Below are 13,653 nucleotides of genomic sequence, written 5' to 3'. Positions count from 1 at the left end.
GTAATGTGTCCTGAAACCTATGGACGGCTGGTTGGCAGAGGTGAGATCATAGGATCAGTCACTGGGAGCGATGATCCCTCGCCCTGACAGAGGCCATAGGGACCAGCTAGGTTTTGAATTTCAGTTCAAACCGGGAACATGCGAGGTGGTTGTGATGACTCTACTCATCCGCGTAAGTATAGCAGCCGGTTATTAGATGACAGACCCTGTTGTAGATTTATGCATGGCTTGTCTCTTGATCAGGGCATCCCGTTGCGGGGAACGGGTTGTGTCTGGTATGCCGCCGTCTGCAAGCGCTGTAATGCATGTACTGTATAATACGATACGTTACACATCTGTTCCGATACTCCAGCTGCACGTCCATCACCTCCATCTCACTCGCTTCCTCCTTCAACCACACAAACCTAGTATCCCAGCAGCCAGAACAGGCTCAGCTCGGCTCGGTGTTTCAATCATACCTACTCGCCATGTCGACGGGACCCGGCCACTCGGGCTTGCAGCACGGCTACCATGCCAGCCCCGCAACAAGGTCTCAGTTCAGCATGTCCAGGTTCTCCTCGGCATACGCATCATCCTCGTTGGCCGACGATGACAGCATCACGCCCCATATGAGACACCGACAGGCCCGGGGAAAGGATCCATACGACGAGGATGACGTCTTAGGCGATGGGAATTTGGCTGAGCGCAGCACTCTGCTGCGTCTTGGAAGCGGCCGGTAAGATCCCGACGTTGATGAGCAATGATGAAACCAGCCGAGCATCTCTGAGGAGCCTTTCGCTGACATCCCCTCCCCCCCTACTCCCACCCCCCTTGGCTCCAGCGCTGAGAAGGAGGACTTTTACATGGCCGAGACCCGGCAACAAGCCATCGCTTTCCTCGACAATCCCGAGCTGCTCGAGATGCATGCCCTATCCACCGGCCTGGTGAGTTCCGAGTCGGGCGCCGCACCCCGCGCGTTTGTCGGTCGCTTACCTATCTAACCCGCCCCCCTCTCTCCTTCTCTCTCTCTGTCTCTAGAGCATCACCGCCGCCCGCTTGCATTTCATGAAGCAGCTGTGCGGCTACAACGAGGACGAGAGACCGGGCAACGGCCCTGCTCTTCCCTCCAGCCCCCAGTCCCGCCGCGCGAGGGAGGCGGCAAGCAAACGGCAAGGTCCCCGATTTGCCAGCGACCCGTCTGGGGAAGTATAAGGTTTCGACCGTTTTCCAGCTGTCTCCCGTGCCGTTTCCTTGATGGGCCTTCTCCACATCACGCAACCCGTCGGTCATGTTGCCCGTGAGCCTCTGCTACCGTCGCGGAGGTTTCGGGAACGAGCATGAAGGGATCCCAGCGACGGCTCCGACGGAGACGAGGACACGGGCTGGTACGAGCACAGGACCCGCCGAGGACTTGGCGGTTCGTTTCGGTTCAGACAAAGCGGCGATCTGGGGATCTCGGAGCAAGGACAGCAACCGCGTCATCCGTGGCCCCCTGGACTACGACGACGGCACCAGTGACGACTTCCACGGCACGGCACGGCATTGGCAGAACCTGTCATGATTACTCCTGCTTTCTCTCCAACTGCTATTATTACTATGAAGAACCCTCTAGCAAAGGGGAGGCGGGATCAACGGGGTCAGAACAGGAATCCCCATGCAGAAACAACAGCGATGAAGCAAGCTTGCAGCATCTTTATTTCGCTCGTTTACGGTCTTTGAGCGTCAAGGGGAGAAAGAGAAGGAGAAGAGGGGTCGGTTAACCTCTTAGCGAAGAGAGTAAGGGAGGGGGCTCAGGATGATGAAGTTCAAACTTACCCTCGTAGCGGGGCCCTGTCCAAAGCTTTGCTCATATCCGAGAGCCACCGGTTCCAGATGTTGGGAGGGGAGGATGGGGAAGGGCTGGGGAGGGAAGCGAGATGGCGGCACCTAGATGTGTGTGCAACGCACTCATTCTATGCAGGGAGTTGTTTTGTCTAGAATGGCTGAAGAGGCCTTGACGAGATAGTAGTGGATCGTGAGATTTATACAGCCTTCTTCCAGGGGAGCCAAATATCACGCAATGGCAGACCAGAGATCTCGTTAAAGGAAAAAAATGGTTCATCAAGCATCAAATAATACATAATAAACATATGTATATAATAACCCAGGTGAGCAAAGTGATGAAATTACGAAACCTCCAAGGATCCCATCCCACCAAACCCATCCGCTAGGAAACCAGACCTAAGAAAAGAATCAAAGAACCCCCAAACGCCGGCTATGCAAAATCCATATGCGCAAGCGTGTATGCGCGTCAGAGAATGTGCCATGTTCCGAACCCTATCCGACCATGCCCCTCCTAGTTGGTATTCGATCCGATGGTGTACATCATCTCTGCCGCTGCCGGGCCCAAGTCAAGGCCCAGCAAAGCCGCAACAGACAGATGGCTGTGGGGTATAGGCAGCAAAAGCCAGGCCCAATGCAAAATAAATCAAAGGCCCGCCAGCGGATATGCGATTTTGTGTTTTTTTTCTTCGAAGCAAGCAAACGCGCAGGCATCATCAGTTGGTCGTCGTGCTTACGCGTACCGGAAGCTCCGCTGGCGCATAGGCTCCCATCTCCCCCCTCCCGCAGGAAACGGCTGATAAGGGTCACCCATACCCATGCCGCCATGTGGAGGGGTAGGGAGTGGTGCGTACGCAGGACCGGGCCGTATCGGCGGGGTGGTGCCCGGCCCAAAGTACGCCGCGGCAGCGCCCCAGCCGGAGTTGCGCCGGAGCGGGGGCGGCCTCGAAGCTCGGGACCTGCGGCGACAGGCGCGGGTGAGACAGCTCCAGACGCAGCTGATGAGGGCGATCAGAATAAGGCCGCCGACGACGCAAATGACGGGTATGGCGATCTGCTTGTTGTCGTTGATCCAGTCGAGGATTTGCTGGGAGAGCGAGACGCCCTGGCAGTTGCCGTTGAAGCATTTGCCACCGCCCTCGCAGGGGGTGCCGTCCAAGAAGTATTGCCTCAGGACGTAGCACTGATTGGGGCCCAGCTCGGTCGAGTGGCACGAGAGCACACAACCCGAAGACGAGCACGTCGTGGCGTCCTTGCCGATGAAGGTCTTGCACTGCTGGTCGCGCGAGGTGCAGCGGCCCGATGCACATGTGAGGCCGTTGCCGCACGACTGGCCGTCGGGGGCGTTGATGTCGGCGGGACAGCCGGCCGAGGTGCCGGTGCAGGTTTCTTCCGGGTCGCACAGGCCCGTGCTGGCGCGGCAGACTGTGCCGTTGGTCATGAAGGTGCACTGGTCGGTGCAGCACTCCTCGTTGGACGGGTCGCAGACGCTGCCGGCCGTGTACTTGCACGTGTTGGGGTCGCAGCACGGGTTGTTGGCGCAGCCGGCGTCTCCGCCGCAATCGCAGTCCTCGCCGCGCTCGACAATGCCGTTGCCGCATTGACTTCCGGTAAAGGTGGTGACGCCCTTGTTGTCCGACAGGCACTTGGTACGGCTGGGGCTGCGGCCGAGGAAGCTGCAGATGTTACCGATGCTGCAGGGCGAGAACTTCGTGATGCCATTACCCGTCGACGGGTTCATGATAAACTGGGCCTTGGCATCGCAGGAGCCCGGGGTTGAGCTCAGCGGGCAGCACTCCTGGCGCTGGACGCTCCCATCGCCGCAGCTTTCAGAGTCGCAGTCGTGCACGGCGCCGAAAGTGTGGCCAGTCTCGTGGGCAAACACGAGCCACTCGGTCGAGGTTCGGATGACCACGTTGGCGGCGGCGCTCGTCTCGTTGCCGCGGGTCGAGGAGCCCTCCTGGCAAACGGCGCCGAGCCAAGCCAGACCGACGGCGGGACCGCTGGGGCAGGTCGAGAGCAGGGTCCAGAAGGCGTTGGTGTCTTGCCACTGACCACGCCACTTGGAGAAGGTGCTGAGGCGGCTCTCGATGCCAAAGTCGTCGCTGCAGGGTCGGTTCCACGGGGCGGATGCCGGGGGCGAACTGGGGCACCCCTTTTCGCTGATTGTTAGGTTCTGGATGGCTAGGGAGATGTTGAAGGTGCTTTCGTAGAGTTGCGAGGCCGCGTTAACGAGCTGGATGACGTTCTGTTGGACGGCTTCATCGGACCCGAGGGCGGCGGTATAGGTGCAATCGGTAGCGACGCCGATGAGGGCAACCTTCCTCGTGGACGGGCAGCCCTGCGTCGAGCCGATCGAGTCGGCCAGGTTCACACCAGCGCCGTTGCCGCCGCTCATGTCGGACTGGCGGCCGAACAGGGCCCTGGGGCTAATCTGCCAGGCGGACGTGTCCTGGGTGGCCTCCTCGAGGCTCCGGTAGAAAACGTTGTCGCCGCCGTTCCTGTTGTACAAGAGGTTGTCCGAGGCACACGTCGCATGGCTTCTGCCCAGGTCGCGCTTCAGGTCGTCGTGGTGGGCGGTGGGTTGAATGTCCGTGTCCCGCCACACGACCATGTACTCGTCGGCGGCGTTGCCGTCGTCCAAGTCGGGATCTCCGTCGACCGACGTCTGCTGGTACGTGGCCTTGGTCTGGACGTGGTGGTGATTGTGGTCGATGGTGAAGACGCCGTCAAACACGGGGTTGGGCCCATCGCGGTGCATGTTGATCCGGGCCCAACCGGCATGGTGCCAGTCCGAGCTGCCCTCCCGGCGGACAAAGCTGTCGCCCCGGAACACACGATGGTCTCTTCTGTTCACCGGCACGGCTCGACGAACAGTGCCGTCGGCGGCCATGATCTGTATCGTGGCGTCATCGCTGAACAGGTCCCGGTTGGGCTGGAGCTCGAGGCGGATTTCCTGCTTGGTGGTCGACAGCACGAAGCGGACGTCAAAGGACGAGTCGGAGTGGACTCGGTGGGACGGGGTATTAATGATGGCATTTTCAATCGTGGCCACCGCCGAGAGAGGGTTCCGCTTTACGGAGTGCGCTGCGGGGTTCGGTCAGCACCGCAGCCTATGGTTGACCGGCCGGGTTCGGACTCATGGCACACCTATCGCATCCTGTACAAACCAGCCAGCAGCTGTCAAGACGGCCGCGAGGGCCTTGCTGAGAATCATAATTCTATTGCAACGCTGCGCTTCGCATGCCCCGGGTGAAAGTCGATCGAAGAGGAGCCGGGCCGGCGGGCGTGAAGGAAGATGGATCGGGTGCGAAAGGAACTGATTGCTCAATAGGTTGCGACTCAAAGGTACTGGGACTCGCCGTCGTCGGTGGTGTCGGGGTCGGTCAACGATCGACGTCGCTTCGGCTTGGTTTCTTGCGCGTGCTCTGGGTTTGAGGGGGGTCGCAAAAAAAAAGAGAAAGGCTGGGGCTTTCCCAAGGGAGAAGAAGAAGGACAGAACCAGGCTGGCGACTCGCGCTTAGAAGAGAACGAGGGAAAGCGAGAAAGAAGAAAAGCAAGAAGATTTGGTGGCAGTGCAGAGTGTTTTGTCGGGTGGTGGGTTCGGGCGTGGGTGAGGGTGTGGCGGATTGGCCTCTCACTCGATGGGATGGCCCGAGAGGGAGAGCACAGAGACGGGCGGCAGGCGTGCATTGGACGGGGGCTGGGGCTTGTGGGGCTTCCCACCTGCCGGCGCCAGCGCCAAAAAGGTCCCGCCAAGGCTCGACCTGGGGTCCACCGTGCGAACTGTTTGGTCGTGGCGAGTGACGCAGGTGGGCCCGGGGTAAGGTAAGGCTTTCGTCAGCCGTCCGCCGGGGCAGGGTCCCTCAGAAGCGAGCCTTTCCTCTTTCCTGTTCGTCTGACACTGATTACCGAGCGGGCCAACGTTCGCGCCGCCCTCGTTTTGTTTCCACATGGCAAATCAAATCATTGTCGGTTTCTTCCAGGATTCTCAAACCTGAAGAACCATGACCTCAACCGCTCTCCCGATTCCCACAACTCTAAACACACATGGATGCTGCTTGCCCGTCCATACAATTCGAACATGCCCTCAACCAGAAAGGGAATATGGAGGAAGCAGGACACTATGAGCAGCACCAGGAGACCAGTTGGGCCCTCGGGACCCCCCAGGCCGTCCGAAATGTCGCCAAGTTCTCTCGGGCCCCCCCTGTCTCGGTTTCAGAATCTCACCCCAAACCAAATCTGAGCAACTCCCTGTCGCCAGGCCGGCCCTTGCAATTCAACGCCTTCAACGGAATTCTTTTCTTTCCGGTCCAACCATGACGAAGGCAACGAGAAGCTGGCCGACCGCCAGGTCGACATTGGTTTCTAGAAGTGGCAATCAGGCTTGGCTGACGACAGGCTGAGATGGGACCTACTGTGTATTTTCGAGCCAAGAACAGTGATTCCTCATTCGGGTCGGTCTGAAGGGTTGGTGGAGGCTGGGCACCGCGCAGCGCCCACCGGATGACGAGGAATGCCCGCAGCCGCAGCAACCAGGCCTGCATGCAAGTCTTCTCTTCACACACAGGTAGGTGGCCGCTGGGTCAGCTGCATACTATAGTGTACCACCGTACACTAAGGTATGTAGTTACTGCCAGCGCAGCACCGCATTGCCCCGAAACCATTCACACTGTATGAGCTCTCATGCTGTGTTACTAAGTTTATCTCGCGGATCGGGGAGGGGGTGCCGAACGAGTTGTTCCGGACGGTTATACCCATACGTACCTTACGATTGCCAGCCTCCCGTTTCATCGGTGATGTGCCTGATCCTGCATCCAACGAGCAGAGAGGAACCCATCACTGTACCGTACGTTACGGGACTCCGCGAGGATTGTTACTCTGGTCTTGCATCAATCAGCTCGCCCGCTTTCACACGTCAACAAGGAAGCGCCAGGCATGTACGCGGCAGATGTAAAACTCGCAGAGCTTCCATTCAGGAAACTCGCCAATACTCGTGTAAACTTCATAGCGTAGAGCCAATACCTGGAGAACTTGAGCCGCAGGGAGCAGGACAAAACCGAACAGTCTCGGTCCAAATGCCCATCCGATGTCTTTTTTTCTGAAACTTCCGATCGAAAACTTGGAAGTGGCTCCAAGGCACCATCAGAGCAGCCTACCACGCCCAAGCTATGCATCGCTGAGGCGGAGCAGCAGACCTTCCAACCCATCTTGGATGCGATGCCCGAGAAAGAAGAAAGCATGACGCGTCCCTTGATGCCAGTAAGCACCGAGCCTTTTTACCGATCAATACGGGCAACCTACCCACCGCCGACGCCTTGTGACCCAACCGCATCCACGATAACCAGCGGCTTCCACCCAGCCCCTCCGTAGATCGATGCTGTCGATGTCAACGGCAAACAATCTGCGAACGGCGGAATGTGACCACAAATGGACATGGCCAATAAGTCGTCTCTGTCCCAGGAACGCCGTCACCATGGGTGAGCTCTCGGCTTCCTTGGCACTATCATCCCGCGCAAGGCTGGATGGAGGAGGCTTGGGAGGGGCGCCCGGGCACCGGGTTCTATCCCGTTGGGACCTAGGAACCTGGCCCAACAGGCAACGGAGTTTCTTGTCCAACGCCGCTCAAGCCGGCCGGTGCCGGTCCGCTCAACGCGGTGCTTCACGCTGAAGCACGGCCTTACGTCCCATCCGCTGGCAACCCATCCGCTAACGACCGAAGGATTTTCGTTGGTTCTTCCTCCTCCTGAGGACGGCACGGGCACGGGCACAGGAAAGCCACGCTTGAGAAACGAGCCAAGCTGCCCACGACCCCCCCCCCCCCCATCCTGGGCGGCAAGGGCCTTGAGGGCAGAAAACGTAGCAGAGGCGCAAAGAAGCTCAGGTGGTAGCCCGTGGGAAAAAACAAACCTCTAGTAGGCACCTAGGTACTTGATGATACTGGACATGGGGAACCCCCACGAATGTGCCATCACCATCAACCCCGCCATCATCCCTCCTCCCGAGGCCACGGCCGGTGACGAAGCCCTCGTCCTTGTCAAACAAGGCAGGGGTGAACTTGGCCGTAAGTCCCCTCCGCGGGGCCCAGCGGCATCATCCCTGGAACCCGGCGCTGGAACCCGGCGGGGCCAAAGCGATCGTTGCGTTTCGTTGGGGCGCCGTGATGGCACGGCGTGGAGGCCGGGACATGCGTGCGTGGGGAACCGACGCGAGGAGGAGAACGCGATCAGTGGATGGAGAGGAACCCCCCCCTCCTGCACCAAAAGACGAGATGCTCCGCCACAACCAAGCGCTGCCACCCGGACGACGCGGCACAGGCATGACTCGATCTCGGTCCGTAAAGAGAGGGGCGCCGAGCGAATGAGCGAGCGAGCGAGCGTCGACGTATCCAACATGTCCCAACTTCATAACTTCTAGTCCAGATCAATGGCTTTGCTACGCCGCAGTGCCAATGTGGGAGGCATCATATGGTCGCCTTATTCGAAGGACAAGGCTGTGTGGCGGCGCGCACATCGAGTGCGGAGTGCTCCGGCATGGGATTGTAGTGTGCCACGTACTCGAAGGGGTGCCACCCTAAGAACAAATTCTAAACTCGATCATGTATGCTGGTTCAAACCTGTGGATATCAAATTCAGAAGAGCGATCTGACGCGCAAACTGGATGCGGAATTAACCAACTGTCCCCAAAAATCATCGGTAGCCATGCACGCCTCCCCAGAAAAACACCCCCATGACCGTGGTATAAAAAACCCTCTTGGTACACCTCTCCCCCCCACCGCCAACCTCCCCCAACCAGTGCCAAACGCCCATGCATTATTTCTTCCTGGCCTCGTGCACCACCTCGATAACCTTGTCCACGACACCGGGGTTGCTGAGCTAGCATCATGTTAGTCTCTGATCAAAGCAGCAAGATGGATTTTGAAGCATAAACATACCGTGCTCATGTCGCCAAGCTGGTCCTCCTCGCCGGCCAGGACCTTCCTCAGAATACGGCGCATAATCTTGCCGCTGCGCGTCTTGGGAAGGTCGGGGATGATGTAGACGGCCTTGGGCGCGGCAAACGGCCCGATGCTGCGGCGGACCTGCAGGATAAAGTCCTTGCGTAGGGCGTCCGACGCCTCGTTGCCATCCTTGATAGAGACAAAGGCATTGACCGCCTGACCCGTGAGCTCGTCAGCCACACCGACCACAGCCGCCTCCGCGATGGCCGGGTGCTCGAGCAGGGCTGCCTCGATCTCTGCCGTCGACAACCGATGGCCGCTAACGTTGACGACATCATCGACGCGCCCGCGGATCCAGTAGAAACCCTCGTGATCCCGGCCAGCACCGTCACCCGTGAACTGGTATGGTCAGCACGACTCGCTTAAAGGCATCAGAGCCGGGAACTGGCGCTTACGTAGTAGCCCTTGTAGACATTCAGGTACGTGTCCAGGTACCGCTGGTGGGCGCCCCAGACGGTGCGGGCCATGCTTGGCCACGGCTGCTTGAAAGTCAGAACACCCTCAACGTCGTTGCCGTGCTTCTCCTCGCCAGAGACGGGGTCGATGATGGCAGGCTCGATGCCAAAGAAGGGGAGCGACGCGGAGCCGGGCTTCGTAGGAATGACGCCGGCCAAGGGGGCGATGGTGTGGGATCCGGTCTCGGTTTGCCAGTACGTCTATCACGTCGGTGGTTAGCGAGGGATGCGTGGGTGGCCCAGGGGGTATCCAGGGGAACAAAAACTCACGTCAATGACCTGGGCCTCTTCCTTGCCCACCACCTCAAAGTACCATTTCCAGACCTCGGCGGCGATGGGCTCGCCGACGGAGCCGAGGACGCGCAGGTGCTTCATGTCGCCGTGAACGTGGTGGTCGCCAGCGCGCTTGAGGAGGCGCAGGGCGGTCGGGGCAACGTAGAAGTGCGTGATGCTGTGGCGCTCGATGATGTCCCAGTAGCGCGAGAAGTTGGGGTACGCCGGGGTGCCCTCGAAAACGACCGTCGAAACGCCGAGGAGCAAGGGAGCATAGACCACGTACGAGTGGCCCGTGATCCAGCCGACATCGCCGCCGCAGAAGAAGCGGTCGCCGTCGTGGACGTCGAACACGTACTTCCCGGTGGCGGCAGCGCCCACAAGGTAACCGCCCGTCGTGTGCATCACGCCCTTGGGCTTGCCGGTCGAGCCGGAAGTGTACAGCAGGAACAGCGGGTCCTCCGAGTTGACAGGCGTAGGGGGCAGGTACGCAGGCCACTTCTCCACCTCCTCGTGCCACCAGACGTCGCGACCGGGGGTCATGGGGATGTCGGCGCCGGTGCGCTTGAAGACGAGAACGTTCTTGACGTCCGGGCACTGACGAAGGGCCTCGTCCACGATCTTCTTGGTTCCCACCAGCTTGCCGCCGCGCTTGCCCTCGTCGCTGGTGATGACGACGCGGCTGCCGGCGTCGAGGATGCGGTCGCGCAGCGAGTCGGACGAGAAGCCGGCGAAGACGACAGAGTGGATGGCGCCAATGCGGGCACAAGCCAGGACGGCGACGATGGCCTCGGGGACCATGGGCATGTAGACGGCGACCGTGTCACCCTTGCGCACGCCCATTTCCTGGAGCACGCGGGCCACCTTGGACACCTGGCGCAGGAGCTCGCCGTACGTCACGGTGCGGCCGTCCGACGGCTCGTCGGCCTCGTAGATGATGGCAACGCGGTTGGGGTCCTTGAAGGCATGGCGGTCGATGCAGTTGTACGAAGCGTTGAGCTCACCCTCGAGAAACCAGGCGACGTCTCCTGTCTGGAAGGAGCCGGACCGCACCGTGTTGAAGTCCTTGTGCCATGTCAAGAGCTCGCGGGCCAGCCTCCCCCAGAACTGGTCGGGCTGTGTGATGGACTCCTTGTACAGCTTCTGATACTCCTCGATGCCTGCATGCGGTCGGAACCGTCAGCGAATGCTCCAGACGGCGCCATGACGGCTGTCCCGGAGGCGGAGATAGGCCGGTGGGGACCGGGGGGAGGGTAGCAGGGGTGCGCATGTGTGGGTGCGCGCGCGGCGGGCCGGGAGCTTGCCGATCGACGCCGGTCGCGGAGGTCGGGTGGGTCAGGGAGAGAGAGAGAGGAAGACGTACCGCTCAAGTGAGGTTTCTTGGGGTGCTCTATAGTAGCATCCTGGTTAGCCTCGCTGCGTCTCGCGTTCCGTTCGCCCAGGAGAGGCCGCCCCGCAGAGTGTGCGGGATGCAGACTCGAGGCTTGGCGCACGGCAGAGCGCGGATTGTTGGCAACCTACTCTCGAGCATCTTTTGCGGGGGATCTAGACAAGCAAAATGACGATTAGCTTTTTTTTCCCGCCGGGCTCTCTCTCTCAGCTCGACCAAAGGCGGGGCGCGACGGTTCCCCACGCAGCGGCCTTCGCTCGGGATTTCGGGGACGTGAACAACATACGGAACGTGTCGACCTCGTGGGCCTCATGGACCACGCGGGCCTTGGGCGCGCCGTCAGCATTGGCAGTCATGCTGGTGGTTGTGCGAGAGACGGAGGCGGAGGCGGGGAGGTCGGCGGCGCGGATGGCAGGGCAGCGGTGCTGGTCTAGGGACGGCAGCAGGGTCGCAAGGGAACAAGGAGAAGGGCACGAAGGTTGGCGAGCCTCGCTGGGCAGGGCAGCCGAGAGGACCGAGAGGAAGTGCAGGAGAGAGAGAGGGTGAAGAGAGATACGAAGCAGGAGCAGCCAGGAGGGCGCACTCGGGGGGGACATCAAGAAGGCGCGGGCTTTTGTATCACGGACGAGAGCGGCAACCGCACCTTCACATCTCACCCGCAGGGGCATGTCGCCGGCATGGACTGGACCCGGTGGACACTCACTTCCCAAGTTGTCAAGGAACGGCGGGGGAGAATTGGGGAGGGATGCGACGGAGGGGTGCTGGACGTGCAGGGAAATGGAAATTTCCCGGTATCCCCCAATTGTGCCTGTAACGGTACAAGTCAATGTACCTGCTGCGTGCTACCTCCCTAGTACTATACTTCCTCCATACCTACGTACCGTCGTCATCCATCAGCGATGGATCCACGCCGGGTCCGGGTCCAATCCATGCCGATAGAGGGCCGGTGGAAGAAGGCCAATGGAAGGCCGCAATGGAAAGCCCACGGAGAGCCAATGGAGGGCCGGCGGGGGGGGCCATTGGAGGGGCTGGAGCAATGTTTCGGGCAACCATGGCCCAGCACGCACGGTGTAGAAAAGATCGGCGCCGAAGGTGGGGGAGGGGTAATGACGCGGAGGCTGAGAGCACCTGCAAGTCGCGTGGCCGTCTTCCCTCCGTCCGATGAGACCCTCCGGCGCCAAAATGTCGCCATCACTGGGGGCCCGCGGGGCCGGGTTCACAGTCCCACACGGATTGGATCTGAACCGTCTCTTTTTGGTCAGCGTCTCAGCTTTTTTCGGCGTCAGCCTTCGCACACGTGCCCGTTTCATGCCGCCAGGTGCTCGGCGCCATTCATGGTGAAATCTCGCGCTCTCCACGCACATCGTGCGAGACCGAATCCCGATCCATACCCGACCTATCCGCACCGTCGCTTTGAAGCCTCCTAGGCCGCAAAACGCCTCGGGCAACGACTCGACGACGCGGCATCCCTCCGACCGGGGTTCGCGATGGCAAGTGCCGGAATTTCGGTCGACTGGGAGGCGATCTATACAGTAGCGTCGATCTCTCGCCCACACAGGCCGAGGAGAGGCAGCATCTGCCCGGCCGCCAGACAGGGATGGAAGGGTCTCTAGGGCTGATGAACCCGACGCAGCAAGCCTGGTCATGGCACACTGTGTAACTCGAGCTTTGGAGCAGACTGGGCTCTCGTAGGTCTCGCGCTCGCCATTCCCGTGTCGTTGGCTGGCCTGAATCCCCTTCCTCCTCGCTCGGACCGCCGCAACCGCGATGCGCGCAGGACGACAGACCGAAGGGGTATCAAGCCAGGGCACGTCAATGGCTATTATCTCGCTCTCCGGTGTTCGGCATGCTGCAACAAGGATCGGATCTTTTGGCATTCGGATCGTCCAGTTCTCCAGACGTTCGCGGGAAGGTATCGTCTTCCCCACATCCCTCTCCGCAGTCTCTCCATAAGTCACCGGCTGAGCCCAATCCGCGGGCGGCGATGGCGTTCCCCGGATTGAACTCGTCTCTTGCCGGCAAGAACTGGATCCAGCATGGAGGTGGCGGCAACATGGAGAGAGGTTGGGGATGGCTGGCCAATGCCGAAGTCACACAACCTCAAGGAACAGCCCCGGGAGGTCCCGTGCCGGTTGCACGGTACGCTTGGCCAAATACCTGCGTCTCTACAATACCCCAAATACCACCGTACCAAGGGTGCAACCTTCAATTCGATGAAAACCCCAGCAAGGAGAACAGCCATCACTGAGGGTATGCATCTGCTAGACCACGCCGAGTCGCGGCCCCGTCTTGTTCCACCTTGGCCGTCGGGTGCTGCCGACATCCCGCCTTAACTCTACCGACGATCTGCCTTCGGTGACGAAGGCAGCGGCGGGTGTTCACCATGTTCCTCAGGTCAGCAGCGATGTAGATCACTGAAAAGCCCGTCTTTCTTGTGTCTCATTTCCTTTTGCTCCTCCCCCTCCTTCTCCTCCTCTGTGCCCTGCACTCACAGATCTCTGTTCCATGGCCACCAACGTCATTGTGACCGTGATGGATGACATCGCCGCACAGGTTGAATTTTCACGTGCACAAAGCATGGGAAGGAATAATACCACTACATTCCCATTCCACGTCGACCACGTATTTTACGTATTTTACCCCGTTTTGATGCTCAATCCAGCATCCAGCCATGCCCTCCTCCGTCATGTCACTGGTTTACACACCACAGCGGTGGCCTTCGCGGGGCTACAGAT

At 60.1% G+C, this 13,653-nt stretch overlaps 3 protein-coding genes across 3 annotated transcripts; 1 reads left to right on the top strand and 2 right to left on the bottom strand.

The window, feature by feature from the left end:
- Window positions 1–467: 467 nt before the first annotated feature.
- VTJ83DRAFT_6623 (uncharacterized protein) lies at window positions 468–1,191 on the top strand (the record flags this gene model as incomplete). The annotated part of the gene is made up of 3 exons (XM_071013355.1): window positions 468–715; window positions 821–923; window positions 1,018–1,191. The coding sequence occupies 3 exons, from the start codon at window positions 468–470 to the stop codon at window positions 1,189–1,191; spliced, it is 525 nt and encodes a 174-aa protein (XP_070864250.1).
- Window positions 1,192–2,533: 1,342 nt separating this feature from the next.
- Window positions 2,534–5,017, bottom strand: VTJ83DRAFT_6622 (uncharacterized protein; the record flags this gene model as incomplete). The annotated part of the gene is made up of 2 exons (XM_071013354.1): window positions 2,534–4,887; window positions 4,951–5,017. 2 exons carry the CDS (start codon window positions 5,015–5,017, stop codon window positions 2,534–2,536), a joined length of 2,421 nt encoding a protein of 806 aa, XP_070864249.1.
- A 3,595-nt stretch (window positions 5,018–8,612) lies between these two features.
- Window positions 8,613–11,274, bottom strand: VTJ83DRAFT_6621 (uncharacterized protein; the record flags this gene model as incomplete). Its single annotated transcript, XM_071013353.1, has 7 exons — window positions 8,613–8,675; window positions 8,735–9,139; window positions 9,196–9,456; window positions 9,526–10,688; window positions 10,892–10,918; window positions 11,050–11,073; window positions 11,205–11,274. 7 exons carry the CDS (start codon window positions 11,272–11,274, stop codon window positions 8,613–8,615), a joined length of 2,013 nt encoding a protein of 670 aa, XP_070864248.1.
- Window positions 11,275–13,653: the final 2,379 nt, after the last annotated feature.

Source organism: Remersonia thermophila, chromosome 6, assembly GCF_042764415.1.
Source record: "Remersonia thermophila strain ATCC 22073 chromosome 6, whole genome shotgun sequence".
In the NCBI taxonomy this organism is placed as follows: domain Eukaryota; kingdom Fungi; phylum Ascomycota; class Sordariomycetes; order Sordariales; family Chaetomiaceae; genus Remersonia; species Remersonia thermophila.
Note: the sequence above shows the minus strand (reverse complement) of the source record. Positions and strands in the feature narration are given on the sequence as shown.